We start from the raw sequence: 24,298 nt of genomic DNA, 5'->3' as shown, positions 1-24,298 counted from the left end.
GAATAAAGAGGTCTATAGCAAGACTGCAGAAGCAATCACTAAATAAAAGTAAAGTAATTGCCCTAAATTTTGTAAGACTAAACTACCTTGAGTCCAATGTAACCAAATCTTACCTCAAATTTCTTTGATTCCAATGTAACGAAATCTTACCTCAAATTGTGAACACTGAAAATTAGAGATAAGATATTTGTAAAACATGGATTAAAAAAAGTATTATAGCAAATATACTATCATAGGTATTTGATTTGAAAAGACAAAGATAAGTATTGTAACATATAATATTAATAAGTATGATTGTAGGCATTCAACTTATTTTTTTAAAACTTAATCTTGAAGAATTCAGAGTACTATGTTTGTATGTAGGTTTTAATCAAATTTACTATAACAAGATCATTTGAACAATTAAATTTATTTGTGTTATATTTGAATGTACTAATAATATTGTATTTCTACCACAATCAATTGAAATCGTTACTGAATGAAATTAGATCAAATCAAATCTTCCCTGAATCAAATCAGATAAAATATAATCTTGGGCAAATTAAATATGATATCTTGCAATCAATTAATATTTTACCATCAAATTGGACAAAAATGATCAGATCGTGCATGGCAAAAGAAGTAGAGAGGAGTAGAGGGAGAATGTCTACAATCTACACAACTTGCCAAACCTGTAAGAGTAGGCTACAAACTCATTTTCTATTGCTCCGGTGTGAATATAAATCTACTTATTCTCACCTTTCTAAGAACCCCTTGTGCTATTACTAGAATATGTTCTCATATATAGTTGGTGGGAACATTGGTCTTTTTCCAAAAATAGGATTGACTAAAATCATTAATAGAAATAAAATCTTTTTATCTGAAAATTGAATATTTGCAAAATCAAATCTACCAACGATCTTTGCAAAATCAATCTTTGAGTGTTTTAGGCAAAAATGAAAAATTGATTTGTATACTAGTAAATCAAGAATTAGAAACATGTAATAAATAAAAAGGTTGATTTGTATATTAATTAATTAATCAATTTTTCTAATTGCTGAATATTTGCAATTAGATTAAGTATTGTTACACAATTCATTAAAAATGATACATTGTTGATATAAATATACTAATTATTTTAATTGCAAAATAGTTTTCTATTTTCTATTCTAATAGTGTTGTTAAATAAGACATTAATATAAAGTTTTCTAAAATTAGAACAAATAATATATTAGAAAGGAATGTACAATATTACACTTGTTATTATTATAAGTGGAGTGTTTTAAAAAAAATCATAAATACTAAATACTTTAGATTGTTTTTTTAAATCATAAATACTAAATATATGAAAGCCTCTTGATCAAATAGTTGATACATGATATGTAAAGACCATTTTTTGTTGTTGAATATTTCTTAGGCTCAAGAGGGTGGCCATTAAGATTTTTTAGGAATATTTAATGGTGAGTAGTTCCATGAAAATTTAATGGAAAGAAGAATCCTATGTTCCATTAGACCATACTAAAATGGTTATAACATTCTTGTTGTTCAACAAAAAATACAATATTCACAGTATATTATATAAAAAACTACCTCCTTGAAATTGAAATTGAAATCTAAATGACGAGTCATTTAAATGATGCTACCGTTGATTGAAAGAAAGTAGCATTGATTTGTAATTTTTCTTTTGTTGAAAAACTTTAAAAAGCCCATGATTGCAGTAAGTCATCAAACTTTGAGGAATGAGAAAAGCCATGTTCCAGTCATACTTTAAACAATTATCAGATTATCAAATATTTGGATTATAAAATTGTTGGTGAATATATTTGTGATATTTACAAGAGTATAAATTGCATCATACACATTATCTTTTGTTTTAAAGGATATAAAAATGAGTACATAATCTTTTTTATGGTAAAGTTCAAAAACAACACCACCCTCAGTTGCTATCCACTTAGGTGAAATAGAGATAAAATAAAATTAACATGGATTTTAAAAAATCAACCACATGTAATTATTTTTAAGGATATGTTGATGATCTATATTGAGGTTCAATTATCTAGCCACTAAAGACCTATATCATGCATATATCATTTCAGGGAAATGAAAAACACACTATGTGGATAATAATCATCCAAACCAACATTGAAAAAAATAACTCTAAAATTATTTGTAAATTTATGGATGCAATTTTATAAATAATTTATTTTATTCAACATAAACAGTCGTTGTCTTTGTTCTATTACCTTGGTTTACATCTTTATCAATATCTTTTAAATTTTACATCAAGTTTTACTTCTCATGCATCTTTAATAAATATAAATAACAAGTGGCACAACCTTATATGATGAGGAAGTAAATGTTCCTTAACTTTAACTATAGTGTAAGTTTTTACTATAAAAGAGTACTCGATATACCTAATCTTGTAAAATAATCAATTATAACATAAACTTTCACTTGCATGACACTATATGTCTCTCATAAAATAGACAAAAGATACAAAATTTAAGTCCTTTATTGAGTAACCTATAATATGATTCTTTCAGATGTTATCTTTTCTCCAAATTAGTTTGAAGACAAAGTATGAACCGAATATCTATTTAAAATGCAAATAGTACAACACATAATTGTAATTATCATTTGATTTCACTATAATTAGTGAAATTAATGTATGATTTTATTTAAAGATAAAGATTATGGTTACTAGATTATCCAATGGATACTACACAATTTTATCATGCAATGCTAGTTAATTACTTGTTTGTATAGTTCAATTGGTAGGGTATATCCTATAAAGAGGATGACTATAGAAATATTTTGCCAAAGTACCATGACAAGTAATTGTTATAATTTCTATTTCTATTTTATGAGTTATCCATGTCATGATAATTGGAACTATAAATGCTCATTAACAAGACTATATGTGCTTCATATAGCAAAAGATGTTTTAAATACTACCTTGTGTTAAAATGTTTATGCAATGGATTTATCTATGCATATTCTTGTAATTATGGTCAAGTGAATAGTTTGTGGGCAAATTAAGCTTAGCTTGAAATCTTTAAAGTTTTGATGAACTCAAGAATAATAAGTGATAATGAATAAATTTTAGTTTGAAATTTTATATTGACTTTTTTTGTAACTCGTCTTTGTTAAATCTTCCATGGAGATATTTTGTAACTAGTTTTTTATTTTTTTTCCTGAGTGTACAAGAAGTTAGTTGTAGAGACTTATGTGCTTGTAGCCTATGAGTATTAATGATGTGTAACAAAGATTTTTGGAAACCTAAACAAATTAGAGCACTTGTATGATGTGGGGACATCTTTTTTTAAGTCAGAAAGTTCTTTAAGGTCTCATTTTGGACAAGACACCATTCTAATGGTTCATAGGATTAGTGTCTTTTGGAGAAACAAGACCTAACTCTTTTGGACTTTCCTTCATTTGGTTTCATTTGATCATATTGATGTTTTATATTCTTATCATTTTTAAATTTCTTACTTATAGTCATTGCTTCTTTACATATTCCATATTCATGATAACTCTCAAATAATTCATGTGAGAACTTGCATTCATTTTGCTTGTTACAAGAGAAAGAATCTAGGGAAGTGGTTGATTTAGGAAGCATGTGATCTATTTTAATGAATTAAGTTATGGATTCTCCACACTAATTTATGGACAAAATTTATATCAAACCAAGAACTTTTTGTATAAGTGAGAGTCCTAGCACATGGTAATCGCAACACCTTGAAGAAAGATTTCTTAAGCTAAAATAAGATACAACAAACATTTCATGGTATATAAAAAGTCTATAATGTCCCCCTTTTTAAAATAGGATTTAATGATAAATAACAATAAAATTAAAATATTAAAAAAAAAATTATACAACTTAATTACAAGAAGAGAAGAGAAAAGGGGAGAAGACAATGCACAATGATAGAATAACATCAATGTGCAATGATCAAATGTAATAAATAACAACTTCACCATTGAGTGTCTATCCACGTAACTCTTGCATCTTCTTTGGATGTAAGTGCTAGTATTTATTTATATGAAATGTGAGAGTATCACACCCAGAGTGCACGTGAAAGAAAGCGCACTCAACATTAGGTGAAAATGCTCCTAATCAGATTTATTTATAAGGTATGAGATTACCAAGATGTAAAAGAGTGAAGGAAAAAAGCCAAACCCTAAAATCCCAAAAAAACAACAGTTATGAACACAGATACGAAATGCAAAGGATCAATACATCAATTCTATTAAATTATGGATACTGAAGTACCGAGGAATAGTCTCAATGACTTGACAGGGGAAAATCTTCATAGATAATAAACAAAGATTTCTGCAGCGGGAGAGACTAATAAGCACTATACTCTCACATCATGATTCACCCGCTCCTGCAGATAAACCATTTAGTACCTTTCCCACAGTAAAATCAATAATAATATACACCCCAATAATTCAACTCTCTGACAAAGAGCTCATGTCCCTTCTCCTTTGTCATTCACCTCCTTCCATTTTTAAACATAAACTTCCTTTTCAAATGTAAGATGGGTGTTCGAGAAAGTCTAGAAAATAAATTAAACAATTCCACCCATCTTTATCTCTGCTAAGAAGTGGTCTCTGTCTCTGTCTCTGTCTCTGTCAGATGTTTTTTTCACAGACTTCTCCGTCTCTGTCAGTTGAATGCTTCTCTGCTATGTTTGATCAGTGGTTGATGCACGAGATCACCTAATAATTGAACGTCTCAATCCTCGCTAATGTTGTTTTTAATAATCAAATTAGAACTGAATTTTAAATTTAAATTTAACTATAAATCACTTTTTTTTAAATGCCGGCATAGAGATCGCCTCAATCCTCACCTTTTATTTATTTACCCATGTTTTTATCCGAGTTTTCCAAGCCGGTTGTGTGGGGAAAAATTTGGTGAAGGAGAAAGAAGAAGTTTTGCTTTCATGGCGTCTCTTCAATCTAATGGAGTAGAAACAGGGACCTGGAAATTAGTGATGGAGAATGATCGGCCCATGAAATCTCCTGTTGCAGTGAAGCATACAAAGCTTTTCATCAATGGAGAGTTTGTCGATTCAGTTTCAGGTAATGAATGATTATGGTTCATTTGTTTTTGTTTCTTGCTTGCTGTTATTTCGAGTAGGCTCTCTTCCAAAATCAGAAAATATTGGGCATTTGATCCAATCTCTTCTTCTGTAGAGTGGGGTTTATACAAGTGGACTGGTTATTATCATTTGATTTCTGGTTTTAGATTTATCAAGAGACTTATAAGTTTTATTATCAGATGAAAACATTTAACAAGTTTTAGTTGTGTATATATTCTTTGTAAATCAGTGTGACAATTTATTGTAAATATTTAACAATATTTTGTATTTTGGTACAGTCATATAAAAGAGTAAGTACATATACTATTGATTTGTAATTCGAGTAAGTACATATACTATTGATTTGTAATTCATTTCTTAATGTGTAAAGTAATTTATTTTCATTCTTTTTAATTAGAATATCTTTTTTTCAGCTTCAACAAGAATTTTATTTATTTCACCAATAATCTTTTTATCATCATCCACTACTCTACTTTTGTGTAGGTTTTTCGACATTTGTCAAAAACCTCACACCATGTATACAGAGAGGAGGTTAAGCTTTTGGTCTATATCTAGAGTGCTCTTCTAGTTCTTTTTCCAAACAAGTCTTTAATTTTGTGTATGTTCTTTACTAATTATGAGATTTCACAACTCAACATATATCATCAATACCCATTTTTCAATTTTGACCAAAACATCATTTATTTACATATTAACCTTCTTATCATCACCCACCTTCATGTTTTATTTAGATCTTGATATATACTTTGACCCCCTCCTGTGTATGTAGAGGAGAGAGGGGTACCCCTACACATGTATATCTATGACCCATCCTATCTTAGAGATCAAGGAGAATGTCATTTCTATAGATAAGATGTTCTTTTAGACTAGTTCCAAACAAATCTTTAATTTTGAATATATTCTTTCTAAATGATTTTTTGATGAATAGTCCTTTTCAATTAATAAAATTTACTAAGATTACAATTCACAAAAAAGGGTCGGGGGATACAGGATCACTCCGCGAATGAGTTCAATTGGCTGAAGCCGGAGCAAACAACAAGGCCGCAGCCAGCAATTATAAACTATTCATTAAAAAAATAAAATTTTAAGAACAACCTCATGCTGCCAAGGCAGTACCAGCAGAGGGAGGAGGATCATCTTTATCAGGAAATCCCCACGCATCAGTGGGATTGTGAGGCGGACTAGGAACAGTCCAGCCGTCAGCAGCATCCGTAGGATCTGGGGTAGTTGCAGTCTCCGCATCTTTCTTGTCTGGCCACGGAGGAGAGATTGCCAAGGCCAGCCGGGGAAACTTGCCAGAGTGTGCCCGTCCAGGGGGAGGAGCCGGAGACCAGCCAGAAGCCCGCCCAGGGGGGGGAGCTGGGGACCAGCCAGAATCACCACGTGGTGGGGAAGCGGAGCGGCGCCTCCAACCGCCATGACCACCGCTGGGAGAGTGGTGGTGGGGACCTTGGGAGCGCGGCGTGTGCGAATGGCGGCCAGAGGACTAGCGTCTGGAACGGCGACCGCGAGATGAAGAAGCATCAGCCGATGCATCTGGAGGCACTCTGGCAATGATACAAGGAGCATTGCCCCAGTGGTTTAACAATTCTTGTAAGTGGGCAACCTCTAGGGCAACTTTATTAGCTTGCACCTGTATCTGCATAATGACATTGTTACAAATGCATGCCTTAGTGTACATTGCAATGTTAACATCCCAAAAACTGTGAGTGAATAAAACTGCATTCCTATCTTTCCATAGAGAAAAACAAAATTTCCATCCTGAAAGTATGCCAAATCTGGGAAAACTTTCGAGGAAATCTGGGAGAATCACCCAGCAGGATCATGTGCCATGAAAAAGGTTCGGGCCTGAAAGGCTTGAAAAAATCATGGATCCAGTGCCAATAATTCTGAGCACATTTGCCAAACAAAAAAATATGCAAAAAGGACTCAGGATGGCCACAGAAGGGGCATTTGGGATCAGGAACCCTAATGTGCTTGAGCCGAGGCCCCAGGGGAAGACCTTGGAAAGCAAGGCACCAAGCAAAGTGAGCAATCTTAAGTTCCGTAATGGCACTCCAAATGGTGTCGAACCGTTTTCTCCATTGAGAAAGCGAAGAATGCAAATGCCACCGTTGATTAAGCGTGTCCACCATCGGAAGGTGGGGCGAAAGCCATCTGTATCCCATATTGGGCTTATAATTGGTAAATGGAGTGGCAGGAAACCACTTCCAATCATACCACCAAGGTCGAACAGACTAAATCCCCACTTTATGAAGTAAGTGCACAGGGATGGAAGACAACAGAAGCTCATAAGTCTGGCGATCGACACGTACAAGGCGGTATTGAACTTGCATATCCTCCCAAGACCTGAAATTCATGGTGACTCTTGAAAAAATATCCTTAGTAGTGCGAATGCCACGTTTATAGAAACGCAGAGCACTGGCACCTTGAGTCTTGGCAAGAGGAATACCCTGGAAGGCAAACAGGGGAGACCACCAAATGTTCTGCTGATTTAAGGACAGCCCATTGCGGAACTCATTACCAGCCCAACGAAGCCAAGGTTTAACAGCTTCTTAGGCTTTCCAGATGCTCTTTATAACGAAAGAGCCCTGTATAACCACTGGTTCTCACATAGTGAGAAGGGTCTGAAAACCAATTCCCTTCCACGCCGGTTTGTTAGCAGGGAAGCCTGAAGAGATGCAATGTCTGACAAGAATTTTTCAGGCTTCATCTCCAGAAATAGCTCCGATAATCCATTTAGCACAGAGGGCAAGGCCCTGCTTCCGAGTGGAAAGCAAGCTGAGACCCCCAGATTCCCTCGGGAGACAACAGAAATTCCAAGCAACTCTGTGAAAACCATGATGGTCAGAACCAAAGGCCCAAAGAAAATCTCTGAGCAAACGTTCTAATTTGAGGTATGAAGCTTTGGAGGGAGCCCAACAAGAAGAATAAAACACATGGGTGGCAGCCAAAATCTTAGAACAAATCTGGAATTTACCAGCAAGAGAAAGTGGCTTAGTGATCCAATAATCAAGCTTTTTGGTAATCTTTGTAAGCACAGCATTCCAAAGTTCCACAGGGGAAGCCTGGAAAGCAAAGGGAATGCCAAGAAAGCGGAAAATTTCTCCATGAGTAACCCATTTCCATTGGAATTGGTTGAGCCAAGGTGGAGGTGGCAAAAAAGACTGTCGGTAACAGAGCGTTTTATGCCATTGAATGGCAGAGCCAGAGGCTTGACAAAAAGTGTCAAGACAATCTAACGCATTTTTGATGTTTTCTTCATCTTCAAGAAGAGTGAGAAAAGAATCATCAGCAAAATGACCATTGACTAACTGGGAGGAAGAATCAGGCAAGGAAATGCCACGGACCAGCCCAGAAGACATAGAGTGAGCAAGTAAATAACCAAAACCTTCGGCAGCAAGGACATAAAGCGCAGGAGCTAACGGACAACCTTGTCTGATGGAACGAAAAAGTCCAAAAGCTTTAGATTGCGAATTATTGATGGTGATGCAAGCATTAGCGTCACCAAAGAGCATCTCCATGGTCTAAAGGAAATTGGGACCAAAACCCAGAGCCTGAAGCATAGCCAAAATGAAAGGCCATTCAATGCGATTATAGGCTTTAGCAAAATCTATCTTTAAAAAGATAGCCTGCTGCTTGGACTTACGGGCCCATTCCATACCTTCCCAGACAGCAATGATGTTGTCAACAATATACCTGGATTTGATGAAGCTAGTTTGTTCAGGCCGCACAATTAGAGGAAGCATATGGCGGATTTTGAGAGAGAGCGCCTTAGCAATGATCTTATAAGACACATTCAGGAGGGTGATGGGCCTCCAGTTGCAGATGTCCTCAGGATCACCAGCTTTAGGTATGAATTTAATATTGCCTTTATTTATGATCACTCCTAAGCTTTTAGAATGGTATGCTTCAAGATAGACTTTGTGCAGATCAGGACCAATTTGCTCCCAAAGATGTTTGTAAAATTCACAAGGAAATCCATCACACCCAGGGCATTTGTCATCCGCCATGGAGTAAGCTGCCTTTTTAAGGTCTCGGAGGGAAAGAAGTTGCTCACAGAAAGCGCATTGCTTAATCGCGAGGCGGTTTGGAGTAACAGTAATACACTTTCTGAGAGCCTCCTCCTGAGCAACCGAATGGCCCTGCGAAGCAAAAACGTTCTCATAGTGAAGAACAAAAGCTTGCAGGATGTCTGGCAGACTGGAAAGAACATCAGTTCCCTGTTTTATCTTTTTAATCCCAATATTGGTATAACGGGCTCGGAGAGCCTGAAAGAACTCCTTCGAGGCTTTTTCGCCAACCTCCAACCAGTGGAGACGGGCTTTGATTTGAGCTCCTCGGGCAGCATAGTTATCAGCAATTTGCTTTTCATGGCGAAGCTTGGCAAGCTGAAGTTGCAGATCCACATCAAAGGGGTTGAAGGTGAGTGCTTCAGAGGCTTTTTTGAGGGCAAGGGTGTTGGCTTCATAAGATCGTTTTCTGAAAATTGCCAGCTGACGCCCGTAGATGCGCAAAAAATGAGCCGTTCTGGTAATGACATCATTCCACCATTGAATCCAACCTCGATGGGAATGTGGACGTGGTTCCAAATTCCAGACACGTATGTGGGAGATAGTGGAGGCATACAATAACACAGACGTGTTGAGGAAGAATTGAGACTTAACCACTTTGGGGACAGCTGTTTGCCAAGAAATGCCAAAGTAAATGGGATAGTGGTCTGACAACGTCACATCTGTCAGGGGAATGACAGGTAGATCACGATCTTTAGAAAAATAAAAAAAAGATTGCGCCGAGATCATAGCACGATCAAGACGTTTCAATATGCGGTCAAGACCGGCTCAAAAATTGGACCAAGTGTGCCAAGCCCCATTATCATGACGGCGGCTAGTATTGGGATCAAAGAGGCCCAATTTATGACGCATGTGAAACCAGGCTTCTCTTTCCCCAGTTGTCCAACGGAAAGGCAGAATGCCATCTTTGTCAGAGGCCACTTCAACCATATTGAAGTCCCCACACAGGACCCAAGTAGCTGGCGGCAGGTTGTCAGCAATCCAAACCCACATTTGCGCCCTTTCCACAGCATCATTGGAGGCATAAACATTAATGACTCCAAAAGAATGATTGTTGATGGAAAGCAAAAGCCAAATAATATGGTGCGTGGGGTCAGAACCGTGCGAAATAATAGTAGAATGAAGGCGAGGTGACAGGAGAGTAACTACACCACCTCGGTCAGCTTCATGCTGAGAAGAAAACATGACGCTATCCTGTCAAATGACGCGGCATGCAGCAGAAAGCATGAAACTAGAAATCTTAACTACTTGCAGGCAAAGAAAATCTAAATTCCCAAGTCTATGATGGGTATCCCGGACATAGAATTTTCTGGGGAGGTCTGTAAGACCTCGAACATTCCAAGAGAGGAAGTTCATGAAAACTCTTCCATATCATCCTCGTCCTCGAGAGAGGAGTAACTATTCTGCGAAAAGGTAGAAACCGGGTGAAAGTCAGACGAAAAATCCTCTGGACTTACAGCCTGCCGTTTGACCCCTGATATCTTCGCACGTCCAGGAGGACTGCGAGAACGCCTTGTTGCTGGTGGTACTATGGAAGAGACTGCAAGAGGAGAACGAGCCCTAGCCAAGGACGAGGTCCTGGCGGTTGCCTTAATCCCCTGCGAGCCAGTAGGGTTTGAAACTTGCGGAAATGAAACTGGTGCAACAGAAGCCGCTGGTGTCTCCACGCTAGCAGGCGTTGACACTGTGATGGAAGCAGGAGGAATCGCGGTTACGGCCGCATAGGATGGCTTGGGGGCCAAAGGATTCAAGGCAGGCTTGCCTTTGCGCCCAGCAATAACCCATTCTTTTTTTTTCCTTCGACCTGTTTGACAGGCGTCGCTTTAGGCTGGGGTTTGACCCTAGGCGTGGCCAAAGGGCAGTCCCTGATCTTGTGTTCCGCAGACTGGCACCTATAGCAGGTGTTAGGTAGGTTCAAGTAAAGCACCTTCTATGCGAAGGTTTGAGCGCCAATCTGGATTTCCACCGAATCCATGAGATCTTTAGAAAGATCAACTTCAATGCAAACACGCCACTCTGGGCGAGCATTAAAATTTTTTTCTGGCTCCTTGGTAACAACTTTGCCAAGGGCTTGGGCAATAGACTCAATAAAAGGCCAGCAGGGAATTCAACCCAAACAGGAACCCTAAGCTTTTTATCGTCCGAGACAGAGAAGTCTCGGGACCATTTCTGAAAAACAAGCAGAGAGGAACGCATAGACCAAGGGCCGTTGGTAAAAACCGCGTCAGCTTGCGACGGATTAGCGAAGCGAAATAAAAAAAAAAACCTTTGGTAAGGTTTTGCACAGTGTCAAGGCGGACGCCATGAGGGGTCCAACTTTTGTTAACCCATTCTCTGAGCATAGTTTCAGGGGGGGTCCTACCAACAAAATACCCTATCAAGGTATGTTGTTCTAACCAGTCACATGCAGCATCAAATTTTTGCAAAGGAAGGATAATATCAGGATTACCTCGTGAAACACCTTCGGGACAAACTTGTGCGGGCGTTTGTTCGATGGCGGCGCCATGGTAGTCCGAAGCAGCAGCGTGAACACCAGAAACAACTGGTTCACCGCTGGCCGGAGCCATTATATCCTAACCTAAAGCTCCCGCAATAAATGCGGTATGACAAGTGCCGACAGAAGGGGAGTGCAAGCGAAAGGCTGTACACAAAAAAAACTGCAAGTTCGCATAAGTAAGAAAACCCTAGCAGAGCGAAAAAACCCTCAAAGAAAAATCGACTCTAAATATTAGATCTCTAAATGATTTTGACTTAACCAATCAACCATAAATCATTTAGCAATATAGTTTTTGTTGTAGGTCACTCTTATTTTAAAAAAATAAGTATATATAGAATTTGCAATCAACACCTTACCTGATATTTTTTGTGTTTGAACAAATATAAAATTTATTTCTATTGCAACCTTCTTATCATTCTGCCATATAGATACAGTCTACCCTATCTATATAGATTAGGCTGGAACCACATTCATGTGGGGAGTGGGGTGAATGTTCTTTTTGTTCAATCAAAATACATATATTACAACTAATTATCAAAGTGAGTCTGTTGGTCTTTAAAAGACTATTGACATGTCAATTCTGAAAATCAGGGAGATAGACAATTAGTACAAAAATTACAACCCTCTGAACCCCTTTAAAGAATATATGAATCCTTATTATTCCAAGGATTATTATTATTATATTAATTTTCAGAGATATTAGATTTTGGCAGTCCATAATGACAAATGCATTATGCTTTTGGATTGAACTACATAGTATTTATGTGCATTAATTTTTTAGATCACTTTTTAAAACACAACATTGATCAGAATGTGATTGGCAACATTTATGCAAGAATTAATGCTGCAGAGGTTCAATCTATAAATAAAACACATTAATTTATTAATATATTTTCATGACTATGGTAGAAGTTCTAGTAGCTGCCCAGGCTAACTTCGCACACTTAGATCTCTTAAACCGTAAGTCGAATTATACCAATTTTTTGATGTGCCTCCGTAGCTGACTCAAGAACTTAAAGCTAAGGTTTTGGCATTTGGTCATTTGCAGATCTCTCTCAGAGGCTGAGGCTGTGGAGTGCGAAGTGGTGAAAAGTGTCATTATAAAACATTCGTCCGATATCCTTTATGTTCAATCATCAATGGTCGCTCAGTGAAAACCCCAACCAAAAAAGCTAAAAAATGATCTACGATTACTACGTGTAATCGACTATTAGAAGTATCTATGACAAAACTCTACCAGAGATGTTGGACCCCTATCAGTTACTGAAAATTTCAGACTTTAATTGATAAAAAAAAAAAATTCTATTACAGTCCTCATCAGCAAAAAGTCATAATTTCAGTTGTATAAGATATAGGCATAAATGCCATATGAATTTTGTAGTCAACTGTCTTGCTGCACATGGCAATCTTTTAACTGTAGTTTTTCACTCCTTCCATTTGCATCAGTTTTGACCATCGAAAGCACATAAACATATAAGTGAAACTGAATCAACTGACACATAAGTCAAACTGAATCAACTGTGTGTGCAGGGAAAACATTTGAGACATTTGATCCAAGAACAGAGGAAGTCATAACGAGCGTATCAGAAGGCACAAAAGAAGATGTTGATTTGGCTGTGAAAGCAGCGAGGGATGCCTTCGACCATGGCCCATGGCCTCGCATGTCTGGTCAAGTCAGTTCTTTAACTCTCCATCAGGAAAAACTACTCACTTTCTTTTCCTTTTTTAATGAAGAATGATATAAACCCTAAATATAAATCTTGTTGCAGGAGAGAGCACGCATACTTAACAAGTATGCAGATCTGCTTCAACAACATTTCACTGAGCTTGCAACATTGGAAACATGGGATGTGGGAAAACCTTTGGATCTGGTCAATATGATGGATGTGCCAGAGGCTATTGGCATTCTAAGATATTATGCAGGTATGTACTGTAACTTTTTTAAATAATTGAATGTAATCTGAAATATTGATCAAATCAGAGATTATTATACGAAGCATATTATGAAAACCATTATGGGGTCTTTGAAGAAATCAGACTTATTAGTCTTTTTTTTCGGAATTTAATGTTTCATCATTTAGAGAGTTAGAGAAGAAATCAAACAAGATTGTAGATGTGTTTGACTTAGCTGTCAATAGATTCTAGTTCATTGTTAGTTACATCTAGTTTGTTGTCCGTTGTATTAGCATAATTATAGATTCTTATGAATACATATGACTATATATTTGTAATTAGTATTACCAATGATGAATAAGAAGCTGCAAGTTTAACTTCTCTATTTTTTGAATATGTTGTTCTATTTTTCTAATATCTTTACCAATTCAAAAATAGAGAGTATGATTTTTTTTGAATTGGGTATCCAATGTAAGAAATTAGGTGTAGGATCTAATTTAGCCCCTTCATCAATCTGGAAAAAGTGTATGAATTGTTTGAACTGAGTATGTAATATAAGAAATTAGATCTATGATCTTATTCTTTCCCTTCATTAATCAGGGAAAGAAGGGTATGAATTCTTGTAGGTATTCAACATAGGAAATCAGATGTAAGATCTGATTTAGCTCTTCATTAATCACAAAGAAAGAATTTGAGTTTTTTAAATTGGATATCAAATGTAGAAATTCAGGTCTGGAATATGATTTAACCCTTTCATTAGGGTCCGTTTGGTTGCTGGAATACAACCGGAATAGGAATAGGAAATTAGAATATGATTTGTATTCTTTGTTTGGTGCGTGGAATAGGAATAGGGAATAGGAATACGTATTCTCATTTTAGCCCCAAAATGAGCTTTTGTCCATTCCAAAAAATACTTGTAATTGGAATTGCTATTCTTGCATTCATTTTAACTTTCTCAAATTTGATTAAATTTTCAAATCCGCTTTGACCTGGGGTGAGCGCTGGAACTTTGTTTTCAATATTTTCAAATATTTAAGTGATTTTCCAATGGCGCCGATTGCAAGTTAACCCTATTCCAATTTAAGCTTGCATAACCAAACAAGGGATAAACAAGATTGGATTACATTTTTCCATTCCTATTCTTCATTCTCCATTTTCATTCAAATTTTCTATTCTAATTTTCAATTCCTACGCTTGCAACCAAACAGGCCCTAGGGTATGGATTCTTTGAATTGGGTATCCAATATAGGAAATTAGGTCTAGAATCTGATATAGTCCCTTTATTAATTTGGAAAAAAATAGGTATGGATTTGGCTTAGCCTTTCATTAATCAGGAAAAGAAGGGTATGAATTTTTTTTTGAGTTGGGTATATGAAATATCAGATTGTTGATATGAATAAGTCTGATTTTTGCAGGTTATGCTGATAAAATTCATGGACTAACATTAAAGATGAATGGGCCATACCAAGGATACACATTGCACGAACCCATTGGAGTATGTGGTCAGATTATACCCTGGAATTTCCCCCTCCTAATGTTTTGCCTTAAGATTGTTCCTGCCTTGGCCTCTGGATGTACAGTAGTTGTCAAACCTGCAGAACACACTCCCTTAACTGCACTTTACGCCGCTTCTTTATCCATAGAGGTATATCATATACTACTTTTATAAATTGCAGTTGGCTTCTATTCATTTTCAATTTAATCAACAAAGAAAGAAAATGTACAATCATTTTGATTTTGGATAGACAATGGTCAATTCAACTGAGAGTCGTTAATTTATCTCTAAAAATTCTGACAAGTACATGATGTTGAAAAATAATTATCTTTTTACTAAATTTTTATGATAAATACAGGCCGGAATTCCCCCTGGTGTCCTTAATGTTCTCCCTGGTTTTGGAGAAACTGTTGGTGCCGCCATAAGCAGTCATATGGATATCGACAAGGTACATGTTTAGATATGCTAAGAAATATATATATATAATTAAAACTCATTTAGTGATTTGAGTGTGGTTTGTTCTTCTATTAAGAGTTCTTTTGGTAAATTATTTTTGCAATTGAAGAATTTGATTATTTCTAAAGTATATTATATTTTAGATGGTAGTTTAAATACTATGTTATTTTTCTTATATTAAATATAGGTAATCTTATAAGGCTTTGTTGGCTAATAATATGTTATAGTTTTTAAAAGTTAAGTTGCGAGATTGCTAATAATAATAATATCTTATTTTTCTACTCATATTATTATAATAATTATTTAATTATAATAATAATAATTTAATTATAAAGGACTAATATAACTTATTTTTATAAAATTGTGTTACCATCAATTTGTTGTTTCCATTTTACTAACTGATTTTACCTCAAAGATCTCTACATCTTTTATCACATAGATAAGAATTACAAATATCATATGTCAAACTAAATGGTCAAAGTATTGATTACTTGTAATTTATTATTGAACAAAATAATTATACATTCTTCTCAATTATTCATATATGTAAAGCTGAAAACTTGTAATATTATTTATTTAAAGTTTGTAATTATAAAAATAATAAAATATTTGTTGTTTAGATTGCATTTACAGGATCAACTCAAGTCGGAAGATTGGTTATGGAGGCTGCAGCAAAAAGTAATTTAAAAGATGTAACACTAGAGCTAGGAGGAAAATCACCTTTGATTATCATGGATGATTTTAATGTAGATGAAGCTGTGGAAATTGCTAGCATTGCTACATTTATAAGCATGGTTCGTGATTTTTATTTATTTTTAAATAGTCATTGCATTATTGTTGGTATCTTATAGTGTTTATCCATCAAAACTACACAAAATAAAATTAAAATTTATTTGGTCAATTTTGTAGGGACAAGTATGCATATCAGGTTCAAGGGTGTATGTCCAAGAAGGTGTGTACGACGACTTTGTCAAGAAAATTGTAGAAAGAGCAAAGAAGAAAGTGCTAGGTGACCCATTTAAAAGAGGAGTTGATCACGGTCCTCAGGTATTCCACCTTTTTACTTATATCTACTCGTCCATGATTATAGTAAAGATGCTTATTCTACCATTAAATTTGTATGTATTTGCTTATTCAAAAAATGAAGAAAGTACTCATCAGTGTAGAGAATATAATTTAAAGGACAAGATTTATAAGAATGTTGGACACAAAATGCAAACTATAACATATTTTATTGTCCACCACATGTCAACTCTTTATGTTTGGGTCAATTTATTTATTAGCATGCTCCTCTTCTAATAAAATATTTAATACTAATAAATGATAATAAATTTTCCTTTATTAAAATTAGGTGTACTAAATATAACAAGCTTAATTATAAATCGTGATTTTATCATATGAAATAAAGTTGCAAACATTATAGTGATACCAATTTTTAGATTTGTACACATACTAAAATAACAATGTGCAGCTTAAATATTAATGTTGTTGGAGGCCTTATGTATCATGTTATGTCATTCATGTATTCTCACTTGCTATAGAGTTGAACAATAACATTTTATCATATGCGCTTCGAATTAGCCATCACAACCTCTTTACCTCCACGTAACCTTGTCTTGAATGAACAATACCATACCTCTACCTTGTCAACATAATAAGGGGCATCATACTTGTTATGAAAATGCTCCTTTGGTTTCATTTTAGACCATGAGTTATGTATCTATCTTTATTCCTATATTTTGTATAGATGCACTGAATGGCTGCCCATGCATTTTACTGAGGTAAACTACACACTACTTCTAGAGAAATATATACCTATTTATAGTGACCACTTTCTACCTTTTCAATTTATTAGAGTTATTGAGACTATTTAGATTTGTATAGTACTACTTGTGGCATTGTTTCCATATGTGCATTACTAAAGTAGTATCATTAAAGTCACTCATGTAGAGTTGCATGCCATTTATATGTTTTATTGTTAGATTATTTTCATGTAACCATTTGAGCATCATTCAACTTGTGTTGTTAGAATCACTTGTATACATTTGTACTTCTTTGATCTATATCATTGTCATAATTTGGAGGTTCTTAAATATAGAAACTATTCTTTTTAGTTATTTGAAACTTATCTTGCTTCATGGACTTCTTCATGTTCAAATCTTCTTACTCATTTTTTGTGCGCACATGTTTACAAGAGGCTTCTTAAGTCTTTCCCATCTTCTCTTTTGGGGGGATTTTTTCCAATGTGTTTTCATAGTGTTTGAGAGTTAGTTCATAAGATGACCTCATTAGGCCTAGTTGCCAGGATCCATTTATTTATTTCTCAAGAAATACTTGGTGGGTGTTAGCGTGGATGGGATTATTATCTAACCATTTACCTTCTTGGATTTTAAAATTAATCTAATTAGTTAAGTTCGGTTGGGGAACCTACTCTTTGTGTCAATTTATAGACTTACAACATTTATTACCATACTAATATGTTGTCTTATATTTCATGCATGTTATTTGCATTTAGCAATATATTTTTATTTGAAATATACATATTTAAATAGTTAGCTAATATTAAGGAGTTGAGTTCAACTAGTTAACTAAAACTTAAAAAGGTCAATTATTGTAGATAACAAAAAGCTCCAAATATTATCTCTGACCTTTGTCTTATCTATATAGATCATAGACAACTTGTAGTTTAGTATTCTCATAGAAGATAGTTGATATATTGTTACTGGTCGTTTTTTTTTTTTTGGAAAAACTCCTTGTAGAAGGTTTTCGTGATTTTATAAGGTCTTTGGATCTTATGAGCTCTTTCATTGACTTTTGATTTTAGATTGTAATAAATAAAATAGTGATATAAAATAAGCACAATTAATAGCTACATGACAATGTTAACAAATATAAAACAAAAGTGAAAAGGGAGATGGTGGTTATAAAGGAGGTTACAAAAAGAAACTAATATCCATTAAGGGAAATGGAGCATCATATAAAAAACATGATTCTATTGTGCATGGTGGTATCTAGTTAAAAATTTGATAGTTTTTAGGCTTACAAAACCCTATAAAAAGAAATAGATATTCATTACCTATATCATGGGAACCATTGCAATTCATCGCATGATTATTGTAATCATGGTTGTCAAAAAATTATTAGTAACTTATATGCTTATGATTTGTTTCTTACAATGAATGTGTGGAACTAAAGAAGAGAAGAAAAATATACCCAACCTTGTAAAATGAATAAACATGTCATTTAGGTTTCGTGAATATAACATTATTTGATGAAAAATGATAAATTAATGTGATTGATAATTAATGTGAAAAGGAGAAAATAGGATGCCTCAGAATATTGATCTTAATGAGTGTTATGCATCATTTATAATAGCCATAATTTATAGACAAGATCATGTGAAAATAATTAAACATAAGATTTAACCATATGATAAGCATATGTAATGTGATTATTGGCAATACCACAAGAAATTACCTAGCACAGACACAAGATCATAAGACCTAAGAATAATCTATCATAGGTGAATATATGAACATCACATGTTGGGAGTTACTCATACCTGAAAATATAGAATATAAAATAGATACATAATCTACAATTATAACAACATGTGCATATAGAATAAGAATAAGATCATCAAAGTAGGACAAAATGAAATCTTAAAAAGGATGACTTGGAGTTGGGAAATATGATCCACCATGTAAACTTGTGTTTTACAAGATATAAGAAATAGTTTGACAACTTATCATTGGGAAAATACATTAAGCATATAGTTTGAAAGGATATTACATAAAATATAAATAGTCTCCATCAAAAAATATTATAATTAGGAAAGTGACATTAATGTCTTAAGTGAAGAATGAATCTATGTATCATATGCTAGAAGACTATGAAATATCTCAATAATCTAATATTCATGTAAACTTTTTCTCAAAATCATTTTTTCAACTTTCTAGATGGTCTAATATGCCCATGAAATTGAAATAATGTAAAAAAATCATACTAATTTCTAATAGTTTGATGCTAAGGAAAATCGTGTGTGAAAACAAGCTCTTATAAAAGATAAGGCCAAAAATGTAAATAATTACACATTGTCATCCCTACATAAGTCAAGTAAAAATGATATAAGATTGTGAATATTTGTTTTCATACTTGACTAGACATGTGGGTATTCAATATGAGATAATGAGAAGGTGCTTCACAAATCCTCAATAATGTACCATATCATATTTAATTGTTTTATAAAGGTTTTATGTTATTATGATAGTGTTTAACAATAAAATTAAGTTATTTCTGTAGATAATTCATTTGTATTCCAACATAATTGGTAATAAGAAATATATTTATTAAACTATTTTATAAGTTCATAGTAAGTATTTTTTAAATATAATTTATATTTTTCTTATCTATGTATGATAATAAATTATTTTTTATTTGATTGTAGAATAATAAGTTTCAATTTGATAAAATTTTGGAATACATTCAATATGGCAAAATGGATGGGGCAAAATTATTACTTGGTGGTCATTCCCTTGGTGGAAAGGGCTATTATATTGAACCTACAATATTCATTGATGTTGAGGTAATTTCTTTCTAACAATTATGTTTTTGAAGTTGTTTAAGTATTCTAGTTTATCGATGACTAATTAACATGGATTGAGTTAGAGCATTATTCTATTCTAATCAAATACAATGCAGGACAATATGAGGATTGCCAAGGAAGAAATATTTGGTCCAGTCATGTCTATCTTAAAGTTCAAGTAAGAAATTTAATAAATAGATTAATATGATATTTTTAAATAACGTGGAGCATTATTATCTCATGAAAATTTATATATTTCACTTTAAAATGTTGATGCATCACCTAACTTACCCTTTACAATGTGGTTTATGTAGATCTGTAGAAGAGGTTATTGAGAGAGGAAACAAAACAATATATGGTCTTGCAGCTGGGGTTTTGACTAAAAACATATATGTAGCTAATAGAGTTGCAAGATCTCTTCGTGCAGGAACTGTTTGGATCAATTGTTATCTCACAGGGGGAGGTGATTGGTCACTTGGAGGGTATAAGATGAGTGGAATTGGTAGAGAGTTCGGGCCATATGGACTTCAAAATTATTTACAAGTAAAGAGTGTTATCACTCCTCTCCAAGATTCCCCATGGTTATAAGAACAACATTACAACTATTTTCTTATGTTTCAATTGATGAATTAGATAATATTTATGTATCTTGAACAACCAACTATAATGTATGCTTGCCATGACTGTGATATGACACTAGTTTGTATTGTTATTATGAGTGGTCAAAATATTAGGGAGGAGGTTTTGGTTACAGCTGCAACTTGAATACATGAGTTATAATTTAGTTGCAATGGTTTGTTCTCAATGGAATATACATTAGAAGATTAGTTTTGCAGTTAATCAATGGAAGTTTGGGTCATAAAATTTTGTGGATTTGTAGATTTTGAGGTTTGATTGTTGGTTTTCTTGTCTAGTAAAATTGTTATCTCCATGGTCCCAAATTTGTGGGTCTTTTTGTATTTGTAACCTATGTTGTATCAAGGGATTACATGTGCCCTTTGAATTATGTAACTTCTCTAGGGTTTTAGTTGTAGTTTCTAGGTAGTTTGGTTGCACTCTAGGAAGTTGTTATATTTAGTAGTTTAGCTTGGTCAGTGACCTTTCTGAATATTTTTGTTAAAAAAAATTGTATGGCTCTTTTATTGACATATTATATAGGATTTTTCTTTTGTTTTATAAAAACTATAATATAATAGAAATGAATAGTTTTGATGTATATTATTTTTTAATGTTTAATGTATGTTATATTCTTTTCTATTATATTATAGTTATTTTTGAATATATATATATATATATATATATATATATATATATATTTTTTATATATATAATATTTTTTTATCTTATGTTTTAATGTTATCTTTATATTATAAAATATACTATATTCATCCTAGTTTGATATATGTTATGACCTATTAGCTTTGTAAATTTCTAATAAATGAATATTGATACTCTCGTGTTCAAAATTTGCAATGCTCCACCAAGAGGCCTAAGCAAATACTTGAGCTAAACATACGTAACAATACATAGAACAATTTTTTTTTTGAAACATTTATATTAAACATATACAACATATGAAGATCTTGAGTGCATACCTAAAGATATTATCAAATGTTCATGGTGCAGGAGCACCTACTTGGATCATAGTGAAAGGTCCTAGAAGTTTTGGCTTGTAGGTGGTTTTAGCCAACCACTAGGGAATAAGGGCTAAGTACGAAGCCCCAAGGGTGTGATTAGAGTTATGTAAATAGGTAGGTGAGTGTGAGAAGGTTGGGAGTCAAGAAGTATCCTTAGAATGCCTAAGTTGCTCGTGATTGCTTGAATCGGTCAAGGGTTGACCGAACTTTGACCAAAAACTCAAGAGTTGGGAAGTAGTGTAAGAAGTTGGTTTTGGATCTTACTAGACTCATGTGAGATGTCTTGAACTGTACACATGGTCAAAGTGAAAAGTTGTGAAAAGTTGCTCAAGCAACTTTGCATTTTGCAAAGTTGCACTTGACAACATTGACAACAAATTGTTGAAACTAAGAAATTTGCAAGATTTTAGTTATGGGTTCATACAAGAGGTTGCCACATGTGCAAAAGGAGTATAAAACACCATTACACACCCAAGGGAAGGGTTGGTGCTCATTTTGTATGGATTCAACTTTGAAGTAATAGCAGACATTAAGCATTTTTTCTATTATAGTCATCTTGCACACCCAACATAAAAATGTTAATGGATTGATTGGGCTTACCCTTTTACATTGCTAGTTAGTGGATTGAATGTAGCTTTTTGTGTATTGTTTTTGTTTCTTGATGTTCCATTTAGGCTTTTGTGCATTTAGGAGTTTGTTTGTTACTTTTAAAGCAAAGCCCTAAGCAAGTAGAAGGTTACTTGGCTAGGTGAAGATAAGAAAAATAGAGGTCAAAGAGCATAGTAGATGGACTGATATGGACAATCCAATTGTTTGGTTGAAAGGAGTAACCCATGGAAGCACACCAAGCCAAGGGACAAGCCTTGAGTTTAACATCTTGAAGGGGTTTTGGTTGACCCACTCTATCTCTAGTTTACTTAAGCTAAACTTTAGGCATATAATAATTAAATCTTTAATTGATTATTATCATGTAAACTAGGTTAGATTCATGTTAGGGTTCTAATCTCCTTTTATAAGGATTGATCTCTTTGTAATTAATTCACTTTTGATTAATAGCAATCTCCTTTTTGCTCATCAAGAGTGTCTCATCTATGGATTTGAGATTTCCATCCTCCATAGTTTTTGTTTCTCTCTTCCTGTGATAGGTGTTTGCATGCAAGTGATTCTTGGGAGCTGTGTGGTCGATCTTTCATCAACTTCAACATGGTATCAAAGCTCTAGATCTTCATGCCCATGTTCTGTTTATGAAAAGTTTGGCTTGGCTTTCATATCTGTATTTTTTCTTTCAAAGGGTTTCATTTTTCAGAGATTTTTTGTATTAAATCTAGGAGGCCACCAATTTTTTTGTGCACTCTGAGCCCAAACGAACATCATCATTGAGCTTAGAGTGTCCAAAAACCCCTATTTTCATGTAAAATTTATCCAATTTTGACATAGTTGAAATCTTAGGCAAAATAATATTGCTACCATATGGGCACGTTTCTTGAGGCAGTGATTTTCTATTTTTTTGCACATTTTTCAAAGGTGGTGATTTCTAGATTTTTGACACACAAATCAAGATGTTTTGACACATTTTCTGATGTGGTGATTTTATGTATTCTAGCATGCAAATCAAGATTTTTTTCCTAAAAATTGTGGTTTTTTCCTGTTTCCCGAGTCGATGATTTTGTGATTTTGGCACTCAAATCAAGATTTTTGTTATGCAAATTGAGATTTTTGGGTGCGCAAATGAAAATAAATCAATATTTTTTGGCATGCAAATCAAGATTTTTGGGTGCTCAAATTGAAACAGTTTTGGTACAAAATTGACGTGCTTCCCAAGTCAATTTTGGTACTAGTGGACATGCTTTTTGAGACAATCTAGCATGGATCCCAAGGTGATAAAAACATATTTTTCCCTTCTAGTGCTTTTTTTAACTTACATGTGGTTTTTCGGCCATAACTTGCTCATCGAAACTTTGTTTTTTGCAAACGAGATATCACCGAAAAGTTGATTATGATCCCGTCGTGATGATGTAGTTTATTTGGACTTTTGATGTTGTTCAATTTTCATTTTATGCATTCAAAGTTAGAGGTTATATTTTGCACTTTAGGAGACATATCTTGAGACATTTTATTTTCCAAATTCTACTCTAGGCACATCACATTCAATTTTTTGCTTTTCTACATTCTAATGGACGTCTTGGTTGTTTCAAGTCTAGGGATCGATTTTATTATTTTAGATAATTTCGAATGGGTTATACTATCTATTGTATCAACGTTATGTCTCTTTTGATCTTTGTTGACATCCTTTTGTAGTATTTTTGCAAACACACTGAGATAAAGTGTCACTCTAATGCATTTCGGGATCTTGCACATCTTTGTGTTTTGCTGTACTCACACTACATTATAAAATACCTTAGGGGGTTCTATGTTAGCCATATTCACCATCTTCCTTTGTCAAGTGAGTGTTCCTTCCAAGACATTAGCCTCATGATGTGTCGATGACACGTGCCAATATAGGTGTTTGTACTTCTTTTGCACTGTCAATGTTCCTAGTTCTTCTTTCTATAGGAGATATTGCATTTAGTTTCAATGT

The 24,298-nt window shown here is 34.1% G+C and overlaps 1 protein-coding gene across 3 annotated transcripts; it reads left to right on the top strand.

The window, feature by feature from the left end:
• Positions 1-4,870: 4,870 nt before the first annotated feature.
• Positions 4,871-20,874, top strand: LOC149533458 (aldehyde dehydrogenase 1-like). Of its 3 annotated transcripts, none has more exons than XM_089807055.1 (10): positions 4,871-5,064; positions 13,185-13,327; positions 13,424-13,577; positions 14,963-15,192; positions 15,401-15,490; positions 16,119-16,292; positions 16,408-16,545; positions 19,946-20,083; positions 20,200-20,261; positions 20,398-20,874. In XM_089807055.1, exons 1-10 carry the CDS (start codon positions 4,926-4,928, stop codon positions 20,669-20,671), a joined length of 1,542 nt encoding a protein of 513 aa, XP_089663181.1. In that variant the 5' UTR covers positions 4,871-4,925; the 3' UTR covers positions 20,672-20,874. The 3 variants fall into 3 exon arrangements, with proteins under 3 accessions (XP_089663181.1, XP_089663183.1, XP_089663182.1); XM_089807057.1 differs by having other exon boundaries at positions 12,703-13,327; XM_089807056.1 differs by lacking the exon at positions 15,401-15,490.
• The last annotated feature ends 3,424 nt before the right edge of the window (positions 20,875-24,298 follow it).

This window comes from Cupressus sempervirens, chromosome 10, assembly GCF_028749045.1.
Source record: "Cupressus sempervirens isolate cs-2001-9-10 chromosome 10, ASM2874904v1, whole genome shotgun sequence".
NCBI classification, from domain to species: domain Eukaryota; kingdom Viridiplantae; phylum Streptophyta; class Pinopsida; order Cupressales; family Cupressaceae; genus Cupressus; species Cupressus sempervirens.
This window is presented reverse-complemented; position numbering and strand designations above follow the sequence as displayed.

What these genes read in the sequence shown, in the direction of transcription:
- LOC149533458 (XM_089807055.1), top strand. Translation starts at nt 4,926, where the DNA reads ATGGCGTCTCTTCAATCTAATGGAGTAGAAACAGGGACCTGGAAATTA. An exon ending in CATTCTAAGATATTATGCAG is followed by an intron (nt 13,578 to 14,962) that starts GTATGTACTGTA and finishes TGATTTTTGCAG; the next exon opens with GTTATGCTGATAAAATTCAT. An exon ending in TTGCTACATTTATAAGCATG is followed by an intron (nt 16,293 to 16,407) that starts GTTCGTGATTTT and finishes TCAATTTTGTAG; the next exon opens with GGACAAGTATGCATATCAGG.